Source organism: Theropithecus gelada, chromosome 7b, assembly GCF_003255815.1.
Source record: "Theropithecus gelada isolate Dixy chromosome 7b, Tgel_1.0, whole genome shotgun sequence".
Taxonomy (NCBI): Eukaryota; Metazoa; Chordata; class Mammalia; order Primates; family Cercopithecidae; genus Theropithecus; species Theropithecus gelada.
The window spans coordinates 108,467,635-108,494,738 of NC_037675.1; the positions used below are offsets into that span (position 1 = coordinate 108,467,635).

The following is a 27,104-nucleotide window of genomic DNA, read 5'->3' on the forward strand; positions in this document are numbered from 1 at the left end:
AAAGAAGAAAATCAAACTTCTGACAATGCTTAATATATATAAATAAAGTACTCCAAAATCATAGTCAACTAAGTTCTATAAGACTTTAAAAGGATTCTGCATTATGACAAGCTCAAAATTATTCTTGAGATGCACTGATCATTCAACATCTTCAAATCAATAAATTTGATGCGCTAAATTAAGAGGATAAAGGAAAAGAATCACCTTCTCACCAGACACAGAAAATAACATTTAAAACATTCAAGATTTCACAACAAAACCTCTAAAAAGTAGGAAAACAAGGATATAACCTGTACATAATAAAAGTCATATGTAAAGCCATATTTTTATCATACGGAAGAGTGAAAGGTTAAAATAAACCTTTGTAAACATAAACCTTTTTTTTTTTTACAAAGGTAAAAATAAACCTTTGTAAAAATAAACCTTTGTAAAAAGGCAAAATAAACGTGATGACATCTTACTTCCAGATTTCAAAAGTAATAACAAAAGTAGAATAATGAAAACAGGATGGCATTGGCATAAATATGTAGAAAGCGCTCAGAAATAAACTGATGTATCAATGGCAAACTGATTTTCAGTATGAGAACCAACAGTATACAATGGACAAACCAAGTCTCTCCCTAAGAATGTGTTAGAAAAACTGGATCTACACATGCACAGAACTAACAACTTTAGGTTAGAATATACACAAAAATCACTCTGAAAGGCTAAATATTTAAACATCTGGCCTGCAATTGTAAAATTTCCCCCACCCAGAAAATAATATTAACAATGATTTCCTGTATTTCACATTAAAGACACATGAAACAAAAGCAGAATTAAACAGGTAGAACTACATCAAAACAAAAAGATTCTGCAAAGCATGGAAAAAATTCCAACCTACAGCATGGGAAAATATAATTGCAAGCCATGCATCTGAAAAAGGGTTGATATCCAAAATATACATGCAACATCTGCAACTCATTAGCAAAATCATATTTGCCTGATTGGATAGTGATCAGTTTTTCATCTTAAAAAAAATTAAGAACATAGATCTCATGTTAAAGATTCTTCCCTCTGGGTAATGGTAAGTTCCATGGTACACTTGGTTAGAGTAGACTTTGTAGATACTCACTTCAACACTAATACATGTGGTGCTGTGAATTTACTTAGGACAAGTAAAACGGGTGGCCCTGATTCCGTCAGAGCAGAACTGGAGAAAGTGAAATTCCGTGGTGACTGAGCAGCCTGGCATCTCTCTGGGACCTCCAACCTACACTTATTGGTGGATGATCTTAGGTACACCGGATATTCCCAGCCATCACCAAAACTGTCATCCTCTACGTCTCACAGAAAAGTGGCGTGTTCATCTGTAGCTTGGCAGCCCTGAATAACAGAAAGAAAGAGACTCTAAAATATAATAATATTTATTCTGGGATATGTATTGCAATTGAAATATGTATGAGTGCATTCAGATGAGTAAAGGAAGATAAAGAATTAAGGAATAGGCTGGGCGTGGTGGCTCAAGCCTATAATCCCAGCACTTTGGGAGGCTGAGACGGGCGGATCACGAGGTCAGGAGATCGAGACCATCCTGGCTAACATGGTGAAACCCCTTCTCTACTAAAAAATACAAAAAACAAAAACAAAACAAAAAAAAAAACTAGCCAGGCGTGGTGGCGGGCACCTGTAGTCCCAGCTACTCGGGAGCCTGAGGCAGGAGAATGGCGTAAACCCGGGAGGCGGAGCTTGCAGTGAGCTGAGATCTGGCCACTGCACTCCAGCCTGGGCAACAGAGTGAGACTCCATCTCAAAAAAAAAAAAAAAAAAATGAGGAGGGTTACATCAGCTGTTTGAAGACAATTATCCTGGGCTAGAAGGATCAATAACAGGGTTGACATCAGTGTAATGTTGAACAGGCAGTTGCGGGGCAGTTATTCTTGGAGAAACAATTCTTTTAAGGTTGTAGTGGCCTCTGTGCAAAGTTGTGGTTGTGCAGAGTCTGTTGATGGTAGTTCTTGTTATCAGCAATATGTGTGTTAGAACCCTCCTTCATGGCCTTCCCCAGATTCATTCATTAGGGTTTTAACACAATTGGCTCCATTTTGATCCTGATGCATTTCACAAACTCTTTCTAACACTACTTCTGAAGCAGGATGACTCTGACAGTTTGCATAGGACAGGGTTAATCCCACATCCACATCCCATTTTGATCAAATAAGTTTATCCCTTTCACTATTAACGACCAGTTGCATTCCCAGATGAGCCTACACACAACACAGTGGAGGGTCCTGAGAAAATGGGGAGAGAAGGAAGTTCCATCAGCCTCACCCACGTGGCTGCAGGAGCCACAGCCTGAGCCCCACCTGAGCTCCAAGAAAATGCCTTTACTTCTGGAATGTAGACCATGGAGACCATCTTTTTCTTTTTCAGAAAGCAGGAAAATAAAATTTAAAAGGAAGAACAAACACTACAAAGAAAGAACGAAGTCTGTGAGCAAAAGCAGCACCAGGTCAGTGCTGATACTGACTGGCTTTGGTGTCAGGAGAAGGGTCAGACGAGAAACCTGTGAGCTTCTACCTGACCCTGGCCCAGCCTCTCTATTGGCTGCGATCAGAATCCCAAAGACTGTTCTAGTCCAGGAATCTCCCTGAGGTTTCTGTCCTGGGTCTGATTGGAGAAAACTCACCAGGCACCGCTGAGCTTCCTCAGGACTCTGATCCTGGTGAGGACTTTTCATCTCTGTGAGCAACAATCTGCATTTTGTGCATATGAAAATAGGTTATCATAATAAATAGTCGTTTAAAAATATGTAGAGATGACATTAGTAACCAGAGAATTCTGAACTCAGAGAGGTTCACTAGAGGAACTGTAGAAAGATGACGTCCCACATCCTGACAGGAAATCAGCCTCCGTGTGCACCGGCTTCCGGGCTGACTCTGATCAGTGGGTCCCGAGCGCCCCCTGCCGCTGATTTCCCCCCGCGTTCCTGCAGGGAGGTTTGTGTCTGGGCTCACACTGACTTCCCCTCACTGTGTCTTTCGCACAGTAATAGACAGCCGTGTCCTCAGCTCTCAGGCTGTTCATTTGAAGATACAGCGTGTTCTTGGCGTTCTCTCTGGAGATGGTGAATCTGCCCTTCACGGAGTCTGCGTACCATGTGCTACCACCCGTATAACTAATACCTGAGACCCACTCCAGCCCCTTCCCTGAAGCCTGGCGGACCCAGTACATGTTGTAGTCACTGAAGGTGAATCCAGAGGCTGCGCAGGAGAGTCTCAGGGACCCCCCAGGCTTTGCCAAGCCGCCCCCAGACTCCACCAGCTGCACCTCACCCTGGACACCTGCAAACAAAAAGACACCAAGGTCAGAAACTGCCAAACATATCCACTGTTCCTCTCACTCATGTCTCCTCACACACAGTATTTCTACTTCACTCTCAATTACCTTTCAAAAGAGCAACCAGGAAAACCCAGCTCAGCACAAACTCCATGGTGTGTTCTGTGTTCAGTGCTGATCGCCGAACAGAAACACCTGGGAATTCTGGGGCTGGGCTCCTCTCCCAGAGCTGCAGGGTCAGGGCTGGGCTGCTTTTCATCAGAAGAGGGAGGGACCTATTTGCATGTCCCCGACTATATAGCAAGCTCTGGGGTGGGACGGCTGAGGAGAAGGCAGTGCTCAGAGCAGATGAGAGTGTCCCGGAAAACACTGGAGTCAATTCTGTCTCTCAGGAAATATAACTTCAGATTATGTGATTGTGTCTTGATAATCATTTAGTATTCATCGTCTTATTTAATTTTTACATACTTGTAGAATGTACTTAACACAAGTGTGAATGTCACATTTTTAGAGAAGATGATTACATGCAGAACAGAGCAGTTGTGCAGTGTGTCCAATATCACACATCTGGACAGAGTTAGCCCTATTATCTGTGCCTGTGACGCTGAACACTGGAGGAGTCGGCTCCCCTGAGACAGCTCCAGGGTGGTGTGGGACACGCCAGATGGGTTTTCAGGATGTCCCACCTGTCCTAACAACTTTATGTAATTTTGCCATTTGTAGTGTTTACCTGAAATATACAATCAGTGTTCACATGCATGTATTGTCAGGAGTCCGTGATTATTCAAGTGTCAATATTTATCTTTTTCTTGTTTTTTTCTCAGCCAATATATTCTTTTTTGTTACTGCTTTATTAAAATCAATTAATAATGAAAACAAATTGATAGTGCAGCATTTGGGAAATGTGGGTGTATGTGTGCAGTCATTGAGTCAGCACTTCAATCTTGCTGTTAGCAATTCAATTAAACTCTATTTTCTTTCTCTCATTTCTGTGTAATTTCATTTCACCACCTTGTTACTCTTACCACCCTATTCTCAGAAAATTCAGATCTTCTTCATGTTAATTTATAATAGTTGCATCTTCTACAATTCATACAAATAAAATCACTTGAGAATCCCAGGACTTTGGGAGGCCGAGACGGGCGGATCACAAGGTCAGGAGATCGAGACCATCCTGGCTAACACGGTGAAACCCCGTCTCTACTAAAAATACAAAAAATTAGCTGGGTGCAGTGGTGGGTGCCTGTAGTCCCAGCTACATGGGAGGCTGAGGCAGGAGAATGGCGTGAACCCGGGAGGTGGAACTTGCAGTGAGCCGAGATTGCACCACTGCACTCCAGCCTGGGCGACAGAGCGAGACTCCGTCTCAAAAAAAAAAAAAAAAAAAAAAATCACTTGAGATTTACTGTGAATTCTTCAGCTTCCTTCACTCACCACAATTATTTTATAATATCCTCATGTTCTTATGTGAATGAGGCATGCCTTGATTTCAACAGTTCATTGTATTTTGCTACATTAATATTTCTCAAATTGTTTAACAATGCACCAAATAATGGATACTTGATATGTTGACTCAGTTTCTGAATTTTATTTAGAAATTAGATACTAAGAATTATAATGTAAAAATTGAGAAATTAATCTTATTCTGACCTCGTTAACAAAAACCATGAATAACTACAAAAAATAAACCCTTCAGGATGCACCTGCCACAGCTGAAAGAGGCTGTCTCTGGGGGGAATGAAATGTGAAAACCCAGAGCCAAACAGGGACACAAAAGCAGGTATCACTGGAGGAACTTGAAGCTTTTGTGAACAGGAGAAATTGACTTCAACTGTGATAGCCATTGCAACCATACACTTGAAATTCAGCCCTGAGTAGACTCACAGAAACGTGGTTAATAAAGGCCCAACAGAATGTAATATGTGATCATCTCCTAGAAGAAAAAATTAAATGCAAGAAAATAAATTACAAGTGAAATGCAAACTGAAATTATACATGCGTTTCATTTTTATATAAATGTGAAAGCAAATAAAACTATGTTATTAAAAAAAATCCTGAGACAATTTGTCAGCAGATTCGTGTTTCAGGGCACATGTTAGCAAAGTTTCTCTGCGAGTAGCCATGTGCTATGCACTCAAAACATAGATCTATACAAAGAAATTAAGACTGTAAAAAAAGGAAAAATCAAGAGGAAGTGCAGTTATTATCTTTGTAATTGCTATAACATGTAACTATATAAAGCGATAAAAATATGTTATATTTTATATGTAAGTGCCAACTGAGGATAAACAAGAAAGTGTGGTGAGAAGGAGGAATTCAAAGCACACAGTTACACTGTCTCTGTACTTCACATCAAGGCCATCACAGTGTCTGCATTAGAATCTAATTATTTACAATTCTTACTGTAAACCTTATGGTAACCAATACCATATTTATAAAAAATGAATTAAATAATCTGTTAATAGAGAAATAAACATCATTATAAAATGCTAATTTAAACAAAAAATAACAGAAAAATTAATATTACCTTTAAAATAGAATTTATTGTAGCTGATTTAAAAAAAACAAGACCCAACTGTTCTCTTTGTACAAGAAAGTTATCCTACATATTCACAAATAGAAAAGATAGAGACGGGAAAACATGGACTATGAAAACATGAACCAAAAGAAAGCTATAGTAGCTGTGTAAATTGCAGACAAAGTCGACATCAAAAAAACACTTTTAGGACTTAACAGGGATATTACATAGAACAAAGTGACCAGTTTTTTTAAAAGACACAAAAAAGACTTAACAAACGTATAATAGATGAAGAATGCACAATTTGCTGTGATTTACAGAACAAACGTGATAAACGGAGTAAATATATCAGTGAAACCATGCACCTAAGGGTGTCCTGGGGACTATGAACTTTCTTTGTATTCATGGAGGGCACCACTGAGAACTTCCTCTTGAATTTCTCCCTGTTGCCGCCCACACCAGTCCTGATCCTGGAGCCTGCTGGACCAAGCTGATGCTGCAGTCAGTGAAGGTGAATCCAGAGGCTGTGCAGGAGAGGCTCAGAGAACTGCTGGGCTTTACAATTTTTCCCCTGAGACTCCACCAGTGAACTTCACACAGGTCTTCTGCAAACACAGAGAGAACAGACAGAACAGCCCCGTGTGGAGCAGCCACAGCTGGACCTGATTCATAAGGGACACTAAGATTGAAGGTGATGAGAGAGAAGCCCAGATCAGTGCAGACCCCACGGCGTGGACACTGAGGAAGGGCACAGACATGGGGTGGCTCCTCACCAGGGCCTGAAGGAACAGGGGATGAGTTGCCTTTCACGAGGAGGGGAAGGGACACATTTCCATGTATTTCTTTTTGTGGTCATGGGTGCACCGCTCAGCATTGCTTATCCATCCTCTGTGTCTGCATTTCAGGGAGGGAAGGGTCAAAGGATTCCTGGGTTTGGATGCACAGGGTTAATCTACCCCTTACTCTTTTTTATTCTATAAATTGGATACTGCTCAGGTATCTTCATAGCAGCAAACATTATTGACAAATAAGTCCAGTAAGAACACAAGAAAAACATTCCCAGAGGAAATGGACATCTGTCTGTAATCCGTGCATTTAGAGCTGCCAACCACTGTTCCTGACAATGAGGCAAAGTTTAGTTACAATGAAGAAAATGCAGATCTATACTTTGTCTGGGCTGGGGTTAATAGTTACCATTACCTTGAGACTGTTTTGTCGCAAAAGAGTCAATGTGGAAATTTATCTAAGTAAAGAGTTCACATGGAGACATGTTTGCTTGTCTGAGACAAGAGTCCACATGAGGAAATATCTTTTTCCTGAGGAAAGAGTAAATGTCAGGACATATGTGGTGGTCTGAGGAAAGAGTCCATGTGGGGACGTGTGTGTTTGTCTGAGGGAAGAATCCTCATGAGTAAAGGTGTGTTTGTCTGACAGAAGAGTCCACATGTTGACAGGTGTGTGTACCCATCTCCTTTCAGAGACAGTGTATGCCTGAACTGAGCTGAAGTTTGGGGAAATTCTTTCTCAAACAAGAAAAGAAAATAATGTTCTGGGTTGTTTGCTTGTCAGGAAGAAAAAACCTGGGTCACATAGAAAATTGATTTTTTTTTTTTTATTAAAGGTCTTTAGTGAATGGAAGCATCATATATGCAAACAAGGAAAGTTACTTTATTCTTTGTTGCATCTCATATCATCCCCACACTCCCAAATACATTATTAGGTATTAGGTAATTTTATACAGTGTGTATTTAATCCCAAAGTTAATGAACTGCTAAATGTATTTTAACTGTATATATTTAGGTTTATATTTTCCATAACAAAATATGAGCTTGGACAAATTATTTGTGTCATGTCTCAACCATTGCATATCACCAGAATAGTCTTAACTCTTCTTAAACAGTGTCTGTTTTACTTATTTTATGCCCACTCTCTAAATTCCTGGAATATCCTGTCTGTTTACTTGACTATAGTTTTGGCTTTTACATAATTTAAAGAAATGAAACTATACTGTGTAATTGAAATGACTTCACCTAAGAAAGTGGAAAATAAAGTTGCTGATGTAAGTAACTTTGAAAAATGAGTAGGTTCTGTAAGCTTAAATTGTAATCTAGTAGATAAACCTGTTTCCTACAAGGGTACAACTTTACGTTTCTGATGCTGCTATGCATGTGTCCTGAAATTGTGCAGCTAATTAATAAGAAGGCATATGGTGGGATGGGATTCCTCACTTTGCAGTGGGTGGTTACGGACATTCAAAAAACAAAGGCTAGAAAGGTCTGTGTGGCAGCACAGTTAGGTGGAGAGACCATTGTGTTCTCATTTCTAATGTAATAAAGTTACAGAAGATTAGATACATAAATAATTTCGATGTGTCCATAAACACAGGTTCATATAAACATGCACATTTACTAGGCCAATTGGTTGAGAGGTCCTAGAAGTACTTATACCACACTAACATACCCGGTATCACAATATTTTATTTTAATACTATTCTTTAAAATTAGAAACAAGCAATCTTTGGAAAAATGGCTGATTCTATGTGCAAAAAAGGTAACATAGAAAACAAGCTTAGAATCTATTGTAACACCAGGAAACAGGGAAGTGTTAAAAAACAAAAGGATGAGCTGTGCTGTAAGGATGCAGGATCCAAAATAATTCAGCTCCCAGCACCTAACAAAGCTGTGGTGATTTGAACAATAAAATGAATAATGCAGCATGGATCTTCTTCAGATTATGAAATAGACATCCATAAACCAATAAGGATATTAATAGATGATTAAGTAAAGAAATAATGGGAAGAACACATCTCCTTACAGAAGTGTTCCAAATATCTCCGGTGGATAGTCCTCCAATCAAGTAGGTGAAGTTTAAACACTCATGATTGAGATAAGAGACACGGTAAAAAATAATCAGTATTAGTGTATTTTATAATGAGACTCCAGATATAATGCCAAATACATGATCTATGAATGAATAATTTTTTATGTTTTTTATCTAAATTTGTGCACACACACACACATACCCATATTTTTCTGCAATACCCACTGATAAGGGAGTAAAAAGCAACCACAGACTTGGAGAAAATACTTCCAAGTCACATATTTGTTAAATGAAATATTTTAATTTGTTAAATGACTTTTATAATCAACATGCAAGTAAACTTACAACTAATCAAAAGAAAACAATGCAGTCAAAAATGAACCACCTATCAGGAGAGCCATCTCACCAAAAAGTATATAAAAATTGTTAAATACAATTTTTTATTAGGGACATGTGCATTTAAATAAAAATTAGGTATCACTACTCACCTATTGACATGGTTAAAACTTACAATTCTCATGATGATAAATGGCAATATGAATGTGGAAAACCAAGAAATTTCATGCACTGTTGGTGGGAATTCAAAATGTTACATGCACAACATGAGATTTTTTGGCATTTCTTAACTAGAGATAAAAGAGTTAAAATGTGAACTTGCTTTTGTGTTTCAAAATATTTCCAACATTGATTCAGAAATTGATGTTTGCAAAGATTGATTCAGAGGAAGTTCTGTATCAGATTTGTTAATTTTATTCATTCTCCAATCCCTGAAATTTACTTACAGAATAAATTTTGTATGATAAGTATCTCAAATAACTGAAATTTCTCAAATACACATTGATATTGGTCATTTTCTTTGATGTCTTAATGTCATTTTCTAAGAAAGTCTTCAATCTAATAATCTTTGTCATCTCCTGCATGCCAGCACAGCTGCCTCTTCCTGGGGTTTCTGACACTTTCAGGATGTGGTTTTCACACTGTGTCTCTTGTACAGTAATACACGGCTGTGTCCTCAGATCTCAGGCTGCTTAGCTCCATGTAGCCTGTGCTCGTGGACGTGTCCGTAGTTATGGTGACTCTGCCCTGGAAGTTCTGTGCGTAGCCTTTGTTACCATTGTAAGGGGAGATCAGTCCTATCCACTCAAGGCCTTGTCCAGGGGCCTGTCTCACCCAGTGCATGTAGTAGCTAGTGAAGGTATATCCAGAAGCCTTGCAGGAGAGCTTCACTGAGGCCCCAGGCTGCTTAATCTCAGCCCCAGACTGCACCAGCTGGACCTGGGCGTGGGCACCTGTGGAGAGGAGACAGGAGTGGATGAACGTCCCCTTGACTGGACTCAATTCCCTTCTCAAGAGTGAGACCTGGGAGCCCTTTACCTGTGGCTGCTGTCACCAAGAGGAGGATCTTCCAGGTGAAGTCCATGGTGAGAAGCTGTGCTCTCAGGGGCTTCTCTTGAGGTTGGATGCAGTTGTTGAGTGATGTTCTCAGAGCACAGAACATATTTACTGCAGTGGATATCAGCATATTTGCATATTCATAAGACAGAGCATTTCATAGCTCAAAGCCTGATCCATGATAAGAAAGGGAAGATAAGTGACACATCAGCTACACAAGAGTGAGATGCTGATGGTCCAAGCCCTAATCCTGCTGGAGGAAATGCACACCCTGCTCCATTTACAAACATTTGTGGGCAGAGGTCCTTTCACTAAAGAATAAGCCCAGATAGAACAGGCTCCTCACTGCAAACCTGCATTTGATTACCATAGAGACCACCTGGATCATTTTTGGGACCATCATTCTCCATGACACTGAGAATGTGCCTTGGTCTTTTCCTGGACCCATCAGGTACCAGCACAGCTCACTGGTGACTCTCAGAAAGTTACTGCTGATGTCCCACTTGAGTGTCCAGCAGGCCCTGAGATCTGCTGTGTGCTCTGGAAACAGTGTCTCCAGCACCTGCCTGGTGTCTGATCCCCCAGGCTCTTCAAGAGAAACACTCTTGGTTTACAGATTGGCCCTGTGATGCATAATTAGAGCTGATTTTCTCATTTCATGGACCATGGGAATCAGAAGATGTAACAGGAGTTTGAAGTTCTTTATGAACTCTCTAATTTGTGTTCTCCATAATTTTGGCTTACGTTTTTTGAACTCCGTTTATTAGATTTTCATGAAGTATTTAAATATTTCCAGTTCATATCCATAGATCCTCATCTTTATATATTGATTTCTGACTCACTAGGTCTGTGCACCTGCCACACTCTCAGATCCACCACTGCCCTGTCACTCACACAACACAGGCAACATTACTTAAAACTGAAGTCTGAAATTCCTATGAATTTCTTATTTATTGGAATATAGTTTCTTCAACTAGTCTGTACCCTTTGAATTAGTAATAACATGCCCTTCCTTTATAGTCTCACTATTATGATATTATAGTCCTAGAAACCCACTTTAAAAATAGTTTTCATTTCCTTAAGTTATATGAATGTTTTGGATGTAGCAGGACATTTAAAGGCATGTCAGTGACCTATTGAAGAGTTATTTTAGATTGTTTTTTTCTGACAAAGGAAGACCCAGGCCCTGAGCCTTCTCTCCAACCTCCTGTGCACCTGCTCTGGGGCTGGAACCTGTGCTTGGTGGCTCCCGAGTGCCCCCTCCAGCCAAGCCCTTGCCTTGCAGTGAGGTTGCCGTGGTGGCTCACAGACATTTTCCCCCACAGTCTCCAGCCCACCATGGAGTGTCTGTGTCGTGTTGTGTCACTCCTTCAGTGACACAATATACTGTTGACACCACATCTTTTAAGAATTGGTTAGCCTTAATAAACCTATTGAACTCTACAGGGAGACCCGAAGCAAAGATTCTATGACACAGAAGGGAGTCCCTTCTATGAAGTTTCACATTTCCTGAGTCAGTGAACACACAGTGAATACAAAAACTTGTAGGATTTGGGGAGTGCCTTGTTTCTTCGTTGGGCTCTTGCAGTTGAATGTTGCATCTGAGAACATCCGCGAGTGCAGATACATTCAGAATAAAGCCAACTTTGTATCTACTGTACCAATAACACATATTTTCCTTTCCTCCTAATTTCTAGCCTATAAAATGAGCCTCCTACACAGACACAAGGCCTAGGTTTATGGCTTTTTTCTCTTAGAGATCTGAGGCAAACAGAACACAGGTGGAGATTTGGGAAGTGCATGCAATCATATTTACAATGTTAATAGTTCTTTTTAGAAGATACTTATTCAACTTCAGTCTCTCTCCCTTCCTCACTGTTTTCTAGGGGGTCCTGCAGACATCACCCCATCTCACTTTGTTTTATGCATTTTTTTCTCAGGTAGGAACCCTGAAAATGCCCCATGATAAAAGAATCTGAGGTCAACAGATTTGCCAAGACCTTTTGTTCCAAAAATGTACGTCAGAGGCTTCAAATTTCCCCACTGTCCTTGTCTTATTCTCTGCCACTGACTTTCAGTTTCCCTGTGTTCTCCTCCTCAGACAGAGTCTGCACATTGTCACACTTTCATCTTTAACCCAGACCCATATATTATGGGTTGTTGCCACTGGATGGCATTTCTGATAGAAAAAGACTAACCTGGAAATTTTAATATGTTACTTGAGGATTTATGTGCTAATGGTGTTAGAGTGTGAAGTTCCTAGTGCTTGTTGGCTGTTTCCACAGGATTGGGGAAAATTCACAATTTCCCCACTGCTGTCCTTTTGTGTTTACTTGAGGAGAAGAACAGGAGGCACTGCTGAATTATGGAATCCTCCTCCACTATTTCCAGGAGTCAAATCTACCTAAACGTGTGTTCTATGGGTACTGTTGGGGTCAACAGAAACAGATTAAAACAAAGTGGGATAGGGGTGATGTCTGCAGGACCCTAGAAAATAGTGAGAAAGGAAGAGAGACTAAAGTTGAATAAGTATCTTCTAAAAAGAACTATTAACATTGTAAACATGATTGGTTGCACTGACCATCAGAAGCAGAACTGATACCCCAGACATAGAAGAGATAAAGGAAAGGCACTTACTGCTTCCTTACACAAAGACTGAAGAAAATAAAAAGCTTTGACAGAAGAAGAGAAGGAGGATGAATAGTCTGAGGAGCAGATCACCAGGAACAACCAAAAGAGATAAAACCGGTCTTAAAGTGGTGTTTCAGCTCCACAAGCAGCTGAGGAAAGTAAAAGAAAGTCAACACCATGCATATACTGAGTTATTGATAGAAAAGCATTTATAGTTGTGTGGCTGACACAACTAAGAAAACAAAAACCTTGCATGAAAATACAGTTTGGATTGAGGATACACAATTCTTATTATTAAAATTATACTGATCAGTCATCACTAGTATTACTGTGATAATATGGAGGATTATAAATTGAGTTGAATCTCTGTTCTAAGGTTAAGTTTTTGTAGGTGACCAAAACCAAAAAATAAGACAAAATGTGAGTTACAAGGAAGAAGTGCTAAGAGATCCTGGGGTAGACCTTTTCTTTACAAGGTCAAAAAATAGCAAGTTCAAACAGGAAACCCCACCCTCCCCAGGGACCTAATGTGGAGCTGCCTCCTAAGGGAGCCCTTGTGTCTGAGCGCCCCCTGCTGTACTGAGTGTTTCCTGGTGGTTCTGAGCACCCCCTATTGTCCTGAGCACCCCCTGATGGTTCTGAACGCCCCCTGGTGTCCTGAGTTCCCCCTGCTGATCTGAGCAGGCCCCTTGCTGTCCTGAGCTCCCTACACCAGCCCCCGGGTGTTTCTGAGCTCCGTGGTGAGTCTGAGCGCCCCCTGGTGTGCTGAGTGCCCCCAGGTGTCCTGAGTGCCCCAGCGTTTCCTCAGCGCCCCCTGGTGGTTCTGAGCACTCCCNGTGCTGAGTGCCCCCTGGTGTCCTGAGTGCCCCAGGGTTTCCTCAGCACCCCCTGGTGGCTCTGAGCACTCCCTATTTTCCTGAGCGCCCCCTGGTGGTTCTGAGCTCCCCCTAGTGTGCTGAGCGCCCCCTGGTGGTTCTGAGTGCCCCCTGGTGTCCTGAGCGCCCCCTGGTGGTTCTGAGCGCCCCCTGGTGGTTCTGAGCAGTCCCTATTGTCCTGAGCGCCCCCTGGTGGTTCTGAGTGTCCCCTGGTGTCCTGAGCATCCCCTGGGGTCCTGAGCGCCCCCTGGTGGTTCTGAGTGCCCCCCTGGTGTGCTGAGTGCCCCCTGGTGTCCTGAGTGTCCCAGGGTTTCCTCAGCACCCCCTGGTGGTTCTGAGCACTCCCTATTGTCTTGAGCGCCCCCTGGTGGTTCTGAGCGCCCCCTGGTGGTTCTGAGCACTCCCTATTGTCCTGAGCGCCCCCTGGTGGTTCTGAGCACCCCCTGGTGTTCTCAGTTCCCCCTGATTTCCTGAGCGCCTGGTGTTGATCTGAGCACTCCTTGTATTCTGAGACCCCCCGGTGTCTTGAGCACACCCTGATGTCCTCAGTGGTCCCTGGTGTCTTGAGCTCCCCCTTGGTGATCTGAGCACCACTTTCTATTCTGAGCGCCCCTGGTGTTCTGAGCACCCTCAGGTTTCCTGAGCACCCCCTGAATTATGAGAACCCCCTGGTTTCCTGTGTGCCTCCTGGTGGTTCTGAGCACCCCCTGGTGGTTCTTAGCCCTCCATGTTGTCCTGGGCACCTTGTCATGTCCTGAGTGCCCCCTGGTGTCCTGAGCTCCCATGGTGTCCTCAGTGCCCGTTGGTAATTCTAAGTGCCTCCTGGGGGTTCTAAATGCCCCCTAGTGTCTTGAGTGCCCCATGGTGCCCTGAGCACCCCCTGGTGGTTCTGAGCAGCATTTACAATGCAATTTCCTCGCCCCTCCCTACATGGAGGTTTGTGTCTGGGCTCACACCGTTTGACCCTGCCTTGCTCACAGTAATATGCGTCCTTGTCCTTGGCTCTCAGGTTGGTCATCTTAAGGGAGAATCTTCTGGAAAGAGTGTCCTTAAGGACTGTTAATCTTTTTTTTACTCAAGCAGGGTACCAGGGAGAACTTCCACTCGAATTACTTTGTTACCACCACACCATGAAGCCTGTCATGAAGCCTGCTGGACAAAGCTTATGCTGTTTTCTATGAAAGTGAATCCAGAGGCTTTGGAGAAAAATCTGAGAACCCCAGGGCTGTAGCATTTCTCCTCCTGCCTTCTTCAGACCACTTCACATGGACTTCTGCAAACACAGAGGGAAGAGAATGAGAATAGCTTTATGTGGAGCAGCCACCACTGAGCCTAAACCACAGGGAACCTGGATATTGAGAGTGATAAAAAGGGAAGTCCAGATCAGCCCTGACTCCATGGTGTGGACGTTGAGGAAGGGCATGAATTTGGGATGGCTTTTCACCAGGACCTGCAGGGACATGGGGTGAGCTGCTTTTCATTAGCAGTGGAGGGGCCTCATTTCCATGTCTTTCTCATTGTGGACATGTTTGTGCTGCTCAGCAGGGATCTTCCCATCTCTGCCTCTGGATTCCAGGGAGGGCAGGGTCAAAAGATTCCTGGGACTGGATATTCAGACTTAATTTGCCCATCATGTTTCTTTTTCTCTAAGGTGGACTCTGTTTGCGTACCTTTACAGTATCAATGTTTATTAACATGTAAATACATTAAACAAAGGAAAATAAATCTTTCCCAGAGGAAACAGACAACTACCTGTAGTCTGTGCATTTAGAGCTACAAACCACTGTCCTTGACAATACTGCAAAGTCTTCAGTTAGAATTTTTAAAAATGCACATCTACAATTGTCAGAGCTGGAGTCTATAATTACCTCTATCCTGAGCTCATTTTGCCACACAACTCCTCAGTGTCAGACATATCAAACATACGTGCTTGTCTGAGAGAAAAGTCAAGGCGGGGACGTGTGTGCTTATCTGAGGGAAGATTTCACGTGAGGACAGGTGTGCTTGTCTGAGGGAAGAGTCAACATGGTGATGTGTGTGTTTGAGGGAAAGGTTCACGTGGGGACAGGTGTGTGTATTGTCTGATGGTGAATGCCCACTGAGAGGCAGTGTGTTTCTGTACTGAACTGGAGTTAGAGGGAAATCTTTCTCAGTCAAGGGTAGATAAGAACCCTCTGGATTATTTGCTTGTCAGGAAGGAATCTTGGTTCCACATGAATCTGATCAAAGGAAAGTCTCTTGTGAGTGGATATATCCTATATGCAGAAGGGGAAAGTTACTTCATTCCATGTTGCCTGAGTCTTATGCCCACATTGTGTAAAGTCATTAGATTTTGTCTTTTTATTTTTTGAAACAGAGTCTTGCTCTGTAGCCCGGGCTGGAGTGCAGTGGCATGATCTCAGCTCACTGCAAACTCTGCCTTTTGAGTTCAAGTGATTCCTGAGCTTCAGCCTCCTCAGAGGATTTCCCTCAGGGATCCTCTCATGCCTCTGCTAATTTTTTGTACTTTTAGTAGAGACAGGGATTCACCATGTTGCCCAGGTGCTCTCGAACTCCTAGACTCAAGTGTTTCACCCACCTCAGCCTCTTAAAGTGCTTGGATTACAGGCACGAGCCACCACGCCCGGCCGAGATATTTTTATAGAATCTGCATTTTATCTTGGGGTTCATGAGGTATGGAATAATTTTGTAAGTTGCATATATTTAGTTTAACATTTTGTATCATAAAATTATGAGGTTTGACAAATTGTGTCATGTGTCCACTAATGCATATAATGAAGAAATTTTCTCTGTTGGTAAACAGTGCCTGATTCTCCTAATTTATACTCTCTCTCTCTATTTGTAGAAAATCCTCATATATTTCCATGATCTACACTTTTGTCTTTTACAGACTGCCAAATAACAATTATACAGCATATTTGAAATAACCTCACTGAAGCCGGTGGTACATAAAGTCTCTCACCTAAGTAACTTTGGAAATGAGGGGATTCTGTAAGAGTAAAATATAAAGAAACTGAACTTAAGCACTGTATCCTAGTAGATAAACATTCTTCTTAAAGTGGTACTATTTAACAATTCTGATAGCACTGTGCATGCATAATGAAATGTATAAAGAATGCAATGTATGGCATATGGTTTTAAGGGTTCCTGCCTTTTCAGTTGGTGGTTATGGACAGTTAAGGAAGGAAGGCTAGAAAAATCCACATGGTGTCAGAGTAGAGTGCAGCACCAGCGTTTTCTAAGGTTTGATGTAATAAAGGAACAGAATATTAGGTACTTAAATCATTTAGATATGTCTGTAAAATGGGTTAATATACCTATGCACATTTGCTAGGTCTGTTGGCTTAGAGATCCTAGAAACACTGATAAAACATTAACAACACACACAGCCAATACCACAATTATGTATTTTAATATAATTATTTAATACTAGGAACCCAGTAATCCTTGCAGAAAGAACTGACTATGTATCAAAAGATAATAGAGAAAATGAGCTTAGAATTTTTTTGTAATACCAAGAAATAGAGAATTGCTCAAAAACAACAGGATAAGGTGTGCTCTAAGGAAACCGAATCCAAAATAAAAGAGCTCACAGCACTTAAAAAAGCAGTGGTGATTTGAGAAATACACAAGGAATAATGTAGCATTGTGTCTTTTCCAGAGTATAAAGTAAACATCCATGAACTAATACTAATATTAATATTTTATTAAATAAAGAAAATTGGAGGCCGGGCGCGGTGGCTCACGCCTGTAATCCCAGCACTTTGGGAGGCCGAGGCGGACGGATCACAAGGTCAGGAGATCGAGACCACAGTGAAACCCCGTCTCTACTAAAAATACAAAAAATTAGCCGGGCGCGGTGGTGGGCGCCTGTAGTCCCAGCTACTCAGGAGGCTGAGGCAGGAGAATGGCGTGAACCCGGGAGGCAGAGCTTGCAGTGAGCCGAGATCACGCCACTGCACTCCAGCCTGGGCGACANAAAAAAAAGAAAATTGGAAAAAATACACCTCCCATGCATAAGAATTTCAAGTATCTTAAGTTAATTATCCTCCTGCCAAGTAGGTGAAATTTAAACACTGATGCTGTGATTGTGGCCTGAGATTAGAGACAAGGAAAAAATTCTGTTAGTGAGTTTCATAATGAGTTTTTAGATATAATGCCAAAAACATGATCTATGAAAAATGAAAATTATTTGTTACAAGTTTACACACACACACACACACACACACGTATGTATTTATATGAATATCTTTCTGCCAGAAACATTGATAAAGGAGCAGAAAGACAATACAGACTTGGAGAATACACTTGCAGATCACATATTTATTAAATGACTTTTTGGTATGTATTTCTCTAATGATAGTGATATTCAGCACGTTTTTCTGTGCTTGTTGGCCACATGAAGGTCTTTTTTTTCTTAAGTGTCTTTTCACGTCCTTTGCCATTTTTTTCTTGTATGTTTGTTTAAGTTCCATCTAGATTCTAAATGTTAGACTTCTGTCAGATGTAGAGATTGCAAATATTTTTTCCCAATCTATAGGTTGCCTGCTTGTTTACTTTGTTGATAGTATATCTTGCTATGCAGAAGCTCTTTAGTTTACTTAGGTCCCATTTGTCACTTTTTGATTTTGTTGCAACTGCTTCTAGCATTTTCATCATAAAGTTTTTACCTGTTCTAATGCCCTGAATTGTATTTCCTAGGTTATTATCCAGAGATTTTATAGTCTTAGGTTTTACATTTAGATCTTTAATCCAAATATATATTTTTTCAATTGATGCTGAAAAAGCATTTGATGAAACTCAACATTCTTTCATGGAAAAAAAAAAAAAAGAAATCTTTACAAACTGGGTATAGAAGGAACACATTTTGACATAAGAAAACTTATATACAGTTGGGCGCGGTGGCTCACGCCTGTAATCCCAGCACTTTAGGAGGCCGAGACGGGCGGATCACAGATCAGGAGTTCAAGACCAGCCTGGCCAACGTAGTGAAACCCGTCTCTGTTAAAAGTACAAAAATTAGCCAGGCGTGGTGGCACGTGCCTATAATCCCAGCTACTCAGGAGGCTGAGGCAGGAGAATCACTTGAACCCGGGAGGTGGAGCTTGTAGTGAGTCGAGATGGCACCACTTTACTCCAGCCTGCCGACAGGGCGAGATTCCAAAAAAAAAAGTTGTATTCGAGAGACTTTCTTCTGATATCATACTGAATAAGAACAAAACTAAAAGTATGTTCTCTAATATCTGGAACATGAGAAATATTCCCACTTTAACCATGATTAAAGCATAAACCGTTCTGCTGCCACCTTAGTCGGCTCTTATCTGCAAGCACCACCTCCTGGCCTCGTGTTTGAACTGCATGACCTAATAAAAAGTCACTCAGACAGGTGTACAGCACTTGAAAATGAGATTAGATTCTCAATATTTCTGTAATTCCAGCTCCGGAAAAGACCATAGGGCAACTAACACGCCCACTATGCTACTACCACAACTAGAATTCAAACAAGCCACCGCGCTAAAGCTATTAATAACAGAAGAAATCATACAGGGTAGATGCTCCTCACCTGGTTATTCCCATCAAGGCTGGTGCTTTTGCTTGTCAGGCTCGGAGGTTCATCTCTGCCCAGCTTTGTCCGCCTCTCAAGGGCTGAACAGAGAATTCAGGTCACTGCGCATTTCATAGACCAGTCCATTGCCTAAGGCAATGGAGCCTTCTCCCTGTGCACAGATATCAAGCATGCACTCAGCTGCTTCCGCCACAGTCAGCTCAAACCTGTAAGGCCATCTACTAATGTGAAGGGTGAACTTAACAAGCCAATACAATATCTGCTGAAACAAATGCATTCCAAATGGGAAATGGTTCCTGAGGCCTCCAATATCTAGGACCTGCAGGAGCCAGTGAGCCTGCTCGTGGGCCCAGAACATTGTTACTACAACCATCATTTCTGAAAGCCATTAAATAATGGTCATCTATAGACAAGGAACTCTTACAGAGTCTTTGCCACTGAGTAAACCAAGAACCAAATCAAAAGACCCACACAATATGCATTATATTCACATACTCAACAGAATGGAATTTTCATCAAAATCAAAATAAATTCAGAAATAATAAGAAGAGATAGTTTAGCCAATGAAAAACAAACAGATAAGCAATTCTAGAAGTATGAAAAAACACAGTTACAACATCTCAAATATCACCTTAGCTCTCCAGCAATAGAATCTAAACAACATGATATGTTTATAAATAATTCAAAATGTTGATTTTAAAGAAACTCAATTAAATCCAAAAGAAAATTGAGAACCAACACGAATAAATCAGAAGAACTCAAGATTGACCTAAGAGATTTATTTTTAAAAAATAATGTTCAGGGAATAAAAACTTGATTGAATTAATTACAAAATACAGTTTAAAAATTTAACCATAAAATACACTAAAAAGAAGAAAGAACATCAAACCTAAGAGACAGACATTTCAAATTAACCCAGTCCGATAAAAATAAGAAAAAGAAATGAACAAACTCATTGGGAAGTACAGGATTATGTAAAACAACTGAACCAACGAACCATGGATATTCCTGGGGGAGAAAACTAGTAAAAAGGCTTAGAAGAACAATTTGATGAAATAATTGAAGAAAATATCTCTAGTCTTGCTACAGATTTGCACATGCAGATAAAAGAGGCACAGAAAACTCCATGAGAAGACACTGGAAGACAGACATTACCAAGATCTACAGTTCTCAGGCTATCTAAAGTAAATAGGAAGAAAAAAAATTCTAAAATTCACAATAGAAAAGTGTTTAACAATCTATAAGAAATTCTATTGTACTAACCGTGTACTTCTCAGCATAAACTTATAAGATAGAAGAGATTGGACTCCCAATTTTAGACTTCTTAAAGAAAAAAAGAAAAAAGTATATGTCAATAATTAATTTTGTATCCTGCTAAACTCATTTTCATAAATGAAGGATAAACAAAGTATTTCTAAGGTAAGTAAATGCTAAGGACATTTATGTACACTAGACTGGACCTACAAGAAATACTCGAGGCAGACATAAACATAGAAGCAATAGGACAATACTCACTGTCATAAAACACACGAAATTATAAAACTCACTGTTAACACTACTGCACAATAATGACCACAAAGCCGCTAGTTAACAAATGACATGACAACAGCAGCAAAAGCTCACATATCAGTATTGTTTGAATATAAATGAGTTAACTTCTTCACTTAAAAAATATAGATTGGTGGCAAAACCTCACATATCAGTATTGTTTGAATATAAATCAGTTCAATTCTTCATTTTAAAAAATATAGATTGGTGGAATGAATTAAAAATAGGTTTCTAATTTATGTCACTGACAGGAAACTCATTTAATTGGTAAAAACATACAGATTCAAGTTCAAGGGGTGGAAAAAGATATTTCATGCAAATGGAAACCAAAAGCAAGCAAGAGTATCTATGCTTATGTCATATAAAACAAACTTTAAATTAACACCAGTAAGTAAAGACAAAGAAACTCGTCATATAATGATAAAATGATTGAGTAAAAATAACAATTCTAAATCTATATGCACTCTACGCCAGAAAACCCATGTTCATAAAACAAATGGTATTAGACCTAAGGAAGAACGTGGATGGCAGTACAATTGTGATTGACTTCAATGACCATCTGACAATACTAAGCAAATCACTGAGACAGAAAATCAACAAAGAAGCACAAGACTTAAATTGGACTCTAGACCAAATGAACCTAACAGATATTAACAGAACATTCTACCTAAGGACTGCAGAATACACATTACTCCCATTAGCACAGAATATTTTCTAAGATAAATTATATACTATGACAGAAATAAGAGTCTCAAAAACTTCTTGAAAATGAAATATATTCTCAGACCACGGTAATGTAAAGCTAGAAATTAAACCCTAGAAGAATACTCAAAACTACACACACATGAAAATTCCACAACTTGCTACTGAGTAAACTTTGGGTCAATGATAAAATTAAGAAGGATATTGTAACATGTTTGAAATGATAAAAAGAGAGAAACAGCATACCAAAACCTCCAGTTTACAGCAAAAGCTGCGCTAAGGGGGAAGACTATAGTGTTAAATGCCTACATCGAAAAGACAGAAAGATCACAAATTAAAAACCTAACATTACATATCAAAGAACTGGAAAAACAACAACAAACCAAACACACAGCTGAAGAAAACACATAACAAAGACCAGAACAGAACGAAATAAAGTGAAGAACCAGGAAATACAAAGAACCAACAAAATAAATGATTGGGTTTTTGAGATGACAAACAAAACTTACAGACCACTAGCTAGATCAGGCAAGTAAAGTAGAGTGGCAATCTAAGTAAGCAGAATGAGAAATGAAACTAAAACATGATAACTGATGCCACAGAAATATAAACGATCAACATAGACTACTATGAACATCTCCAGGCTCACAAACTAGACAATTTAGAGTAAACAGATAAACGTCTGGAAACAAGAAATCACCCAAGATTGAAACAGGAAGAAATAAAAATCCTAAGGAGATGATCAAAAAATAGTGATATTGAAGCAGTAATTAAAAAGAAAATCTCAACAAAAATGCCCTAAAATGGATGGATTTAAAAGCTGAATTCTGCCCAGTATATAAAAAGAACAGCTAGCAATTCTATTAAACCTGTTTCAAAACATTGAGGAGACAGTGTTTCTCCCTAACTCATTCCACAAAGCCACCAACAACCTGATACCACCTCCATGCAAGGACACAAAAAAAGAATACTATAGATCAATATCACTGCTGAGTATAGATGGAAAAATCCTCACAAAGACACAAGAAAATTGATTGCAACCACGTATCAAAAAGATAATATGCCACAATCTACTAAGTTTTATTTCAGGGATGCAATGACTATTTAACATGCACAAAACAATAACTGTGATTCATCACATAAATAGAATTCAAGACAAAAAAACATAATCATGTCAACGGGTGCAGAAAAAAAGTTTGATAACATTTAACATTTCTTTATGATAAAAACCCTCCAAAAATTAGAATAGAAGGAAAGCATACCTCAAATTAATAAAAATCATATATGACAAATTCACACACAGCATTATACTAAATAGGAATATGTTGAAAGTATGCCTCCTAAGACTCAGAACACGTCAAGGATGCCCACTTTCATTACTCTTAATCAATATAGAACTTGAAATCCTAGCGAGAGAAATTAGGCAAGAGACAGAAATAAAGGCACCCAAATTGGAAAAGAGGAAGTAAAATTTTCTGTGTTTGCTGATAATATGATTTTGTACTTAGAAAACTAATATCCTTTCAAAATTCTCCTAGAATTGATAAGTTCTTTCAGTAAAGTTTTAGAATGAAGGAAAAAAAAAAACCATAAAAATGCCAGTAGTATTTTTATACACAAGTAACAATCAAGCAAAGAACCATATTAAAAACACGACTATTTACTATAGCCATAAAAAAGAAAATATCTGGGCATTAATTTGACCAAGGTAGTGAAAGATGTCTCCACAAGAAAAACTACAAAACACTTATAATGGGAATTTTTGATGACACAAAATATTGAAAAACATCCGATTATCATAAATGGAAATAATTAATGGCCATAGATTGAAAGGTTAAAATGATCATATTGCCCAGAGCAAGTTACAGCATCAAAGTAATTCCTATCAAAATACTAACATCATTTTCAACAGAATTAGAAAAAAGTAAAATTCATATGAAAACTTAAAAGAGCCTCAATAGCCATAAAAATCCAAATCAAAAAGAACAAAGGTGGTGCAAATGCATTGCCTGACTTCTAGTTGTACTACAGTCCTGTAACAAATACAACACGGTGCTGTTGTTAAAATAGACGTATAGATGAGTGGAAGAGAATAGACATTCCAGAAATGAAGCCACATGCTTGCAGCCAACTGACTCTGGCAAACTGGATTAAAAGCAAGCACTGGGAAAAAACGTCACTTTGTTCAATAAATTGTGCAGGAAAAACTGAACAGCTATTTGCAGAAGAATTCAACTGGACCCATCTCTCTCACTGTATACAAAAAATAAGCCCAATATGGATAAAAGTCTTAACTGGGAGACCTGAGAGTCTGAAAGCTGTAGATGAAATTCTAAGAAATGAAAAGGCCACCCCGGACATTGATTCAGCACCCCTGCCTGTCTGATTCCTCATTCTGTTTCTTTTTATTATGCGCTTATAGTAATAAATATTTTTATGTTATTTAGATCTGTTTGCTTTTCACACACAATGGACCCTTGTCTCTCTTTTTCTCTCGTTTTCTTAAGCTGCTAGGGAGAATAAAGTGTCAGGTCTTACTTTTGGTGCCTCCCTGCTGATGAATTAAGGTTTATCCTTTCTCCTCCTTTTCCCCCACACATGGGAAATCTAGTAAGAAATCATGGAAGCTCCCTTATTTGATGCCAGCGTGAGATTTAAATCACACAAGCTCCTTCTCCTGAGTACAAACACCCTCTGACTCCACCACCAAATTATTAGAAAACCCTGAGACAGCCTCCTTTCCTGCCCTACTGAGGAAATTCCGGTTCGGAACGGCCTGTGCTGCCCTCAGCAGACACCTCAGTAATAGAGTAGGTAAATCTTTTCGTATTCGCTTGGGGTGTGAGTGTGGAGCTGTCATTCTCGACATCCACACTGAACATTGGTGGGGTCTCTCTTCCTTTGCATGGGATCATCTGTAATTGGAGCTGTGGGCTTGGAGCCCTGACAGTGACCACCACGGGCCTTTCTTCTCTTGCACTGGATGCGAACCCCCTCTGCCCCCATGACGACTTGCGCGTTATCCTGCCTGCTGCCCACTGGCCCTTGGAGTTCTGTTGAGCGGGGCTGCAGTGTTGAGTTAAACACAGCATCTTTTATAGATTTAGCTGATTTAATTCAGAAGCATTGATAACTTATTGACACTGAGAAACAGGAGTAAGTGACTGTGGGTGACTCTGTCTTTGGTGCATGTGAAGAAGTTTTTCTCTTGTTACAACAAATGTTTCTTCTTCAGAGACTTCGCAGGAAGAACAAGATAAAGAATCCAGAGAACTGCCCCAGAGGAAACTGCTTTATGGAGAGGAAGCCACAGTGCTGACGGGAAACCAGATCTTAACCCCCATCTGCACCTGCCCTGAGGCTGGCTCTGGTGCTCAGTGGGTCCTGAGCGCCCCCAGGTGGTCGTGTTCCCCCTTCAGGGAGGCTTGTTTCTGGGCTCACACTGACATTTATTCTAATTGTGTTCCCAAAAATGGAGACAGAGTAAACCATGAATCCATGCATCTCAGAGAACACAGAAGAGCAGAATGACACCCCCCCCAACACCTACACACACACACACACACACACACATTTAGGTAAATCTCATTAAAACTGCTGGAAAGCAAAGACAAATAGAAATACACGCAGACAAGTGGAGGTGAGTAGAGCGCGTGTTCCTTCCAAAAGAACAGAAAAGATGATGACAGCATTCTTCTGGTTAAAACCTTACAGGCAACAGGAAAATTCACGGTATCTGTAAAGTGTTGGAAGAAAAGTCAACTCATTATTTTATAACCCATGGCTGTGTTCCCTAAAAAGTGAAGACAAAGCAGTTCTATTTCTCTTCGACAGCATGAGGGGCTCAATGAATCAATGCCCTCGTGACACCAGTGAAAATTATTTTGAAAAATTACAGGGTTTGGAAAGGCTCTATCAGCATAGAGTAAGTGAAGAAACATTTATTCAAGAAAATCTAGAAAACTCAGTAAGGCCAGTCATCATATTTGATCTAAGATGCTCTTCCTTCCTTCCACATCCCAGCTCAGCATGATGTAAATTCCACTGCAGACAGATGCATCCAGGAAGACAGGACACCTTCTACCAGCTCCCTGGTGAGGAGGCCTGAACCTGGGGGAGGGGCCTAAGTGGGATTTTAAGCCCTCTGGCCTCCTGGCTGAGCTGCTGATGCTGGTTGGACTCCATGTCAATTTTGAGGAGGGGTTGGTTAACAGTTACAATATTACAGGTAGGTAGGAGGAATAGTTCTAGTGTTCTGTGGCATCGTAGGCTCACTACAGTTAACAATGCTTTATTGAATATTTCCAATAGACTGAAGAGAGGACTTTGAATTGTTTCAATACAGAAAAATGATAAATGTCTAAGGTTATGAATATGCTAATAACTGTGATTTGATCACTACACATTGTGTACATTTCTCGAAATATCAGCCCGTACACCATAAATATGTAAAATTATTATGTGTCAATTAAAAATAAGTGTAACAAATAAATCCAGGCACTAAGACTTTCAGAAAGAGTTTTAGTGTGTTCAACAATTAGGTTGCTAATTACTGTGATATTTGGGGAGTTTTGTTTCTTCAAGTATTTGAAGCATTTAAGAAAATCTGGCATAATGTATTTGTAATTTTATAATGTAAAGAAGATTTAAAAAGTTGGATTTACAACCGTGTACATATTGTGTGAGCATGCAGAGAAATATCAAACATTTCGCATTAATGGAATGTCAATCATTTGATGTATTTGGACATTAATATGTGAATCATTTAACAAAGCACAAAAGTAATAATTCTCCATCCTTAGAAGCATTCAAACATTAAAGATGTGTTTATGCATTAAAAATAAAAAAGGCTCTATTTCTACATACATTGTTTACAAAACTCATCCCCTTCTCCAAAGACATCTTGGTATCCTTCCTTTGAGTCTTCTTTGAGATTTACATCATTCATTCCACATTTAAGATACTCGTAGTCCATCCATGTACCTCTCTCAGTATATTCCTTTATTTTCTGAGAAAATATAAACTAGACACTTAAATATGAGATTTGATTAATAAAATATCCCCTCACTGTCATGTCTTTCGGATGTTAGTTTATGTACATGCATGTTTATGTACCTGTTGTACACTTATGTGTTATATATATGTATGTGTGCTTGTATGCATTTATGTTGGCATGTGTTTATGTGTATATGTATATGTGCACTCAATTATTTTTTAAACATAATGGTCCTCTTAGTGACCAGGCTCAACCCAGGAAATAGCAAATGACATAGGGATTTAGAGTAAAGAGCAGAATATGTGGGTCAGTGGATAGAAATTACTCAGAGAGCCATCAAGGATAGGAGGCATCTGCTAAACCCACTTAATGAGATTCTTGCTGAAGGCAGGCCATTGTGATCAGATATGAAGTGTAGAGGATAAGGAATTTGATAAGATATGGAGGATGATCAGATGTCAATGTGGGTCATTCTCTCCAAACTGACTTAGTATGATTCTTGCTAACTCTAGCACCCACTCTAAGGACAGAAACAGAAGCCCAAAGTCATAAGCCTCATTGAGAAGAGAGCTCAGATGAATCTGACTAGAGTTTGGTCAAGGAGAGTCTTCAGACCAGCTATCAAACACAGTGCAATGCCATTCCTAGCCACTGCGGTGTGTAGACATTATTTTGCTTGTTTGAGGTGTGATTATGTTCACAAATGTTTAGCATGGAAGGGACGCTAGAAGACATGAG

General features: G+C 40.0%; 1 pseudogene and 1 gene segment (V, D, J or C); both read right to left on the reverse strand.

Annotated features, from left to right (window-relative positions):
- Positions 1-2,687: 2,687 nt before the first annotated feature.
- On the reverse strand, positions 2,688-3,509 carry LOC112628429 (annotated as a pseudogene). The gene is made up of 2 exons (XR_003120424.1): positions 3,427-3,509; positions 2,688-3,323 (listed from the first exon to the last, which is right to left on the reverse strand). The product of XR_003120424.1 is annotated as an immunoglobulin heavy variable 3-23-like (transcript).
- Positions 3,510-6,238: 2,729 nt separating this feature from the next.
- On the reverse strand, positions 6,239-10,076 carry LOC112628431. The segment is given in 3 exon segments: positions 6,239-6,574; positions 9,635-9,945; positions 10,031-10,076. Coding segments are annotated over 3 exon segments (693 nt in total).
- Between the last annotated feature and the right edge of the window lie 17,028 nt (positions 10,077-27,104).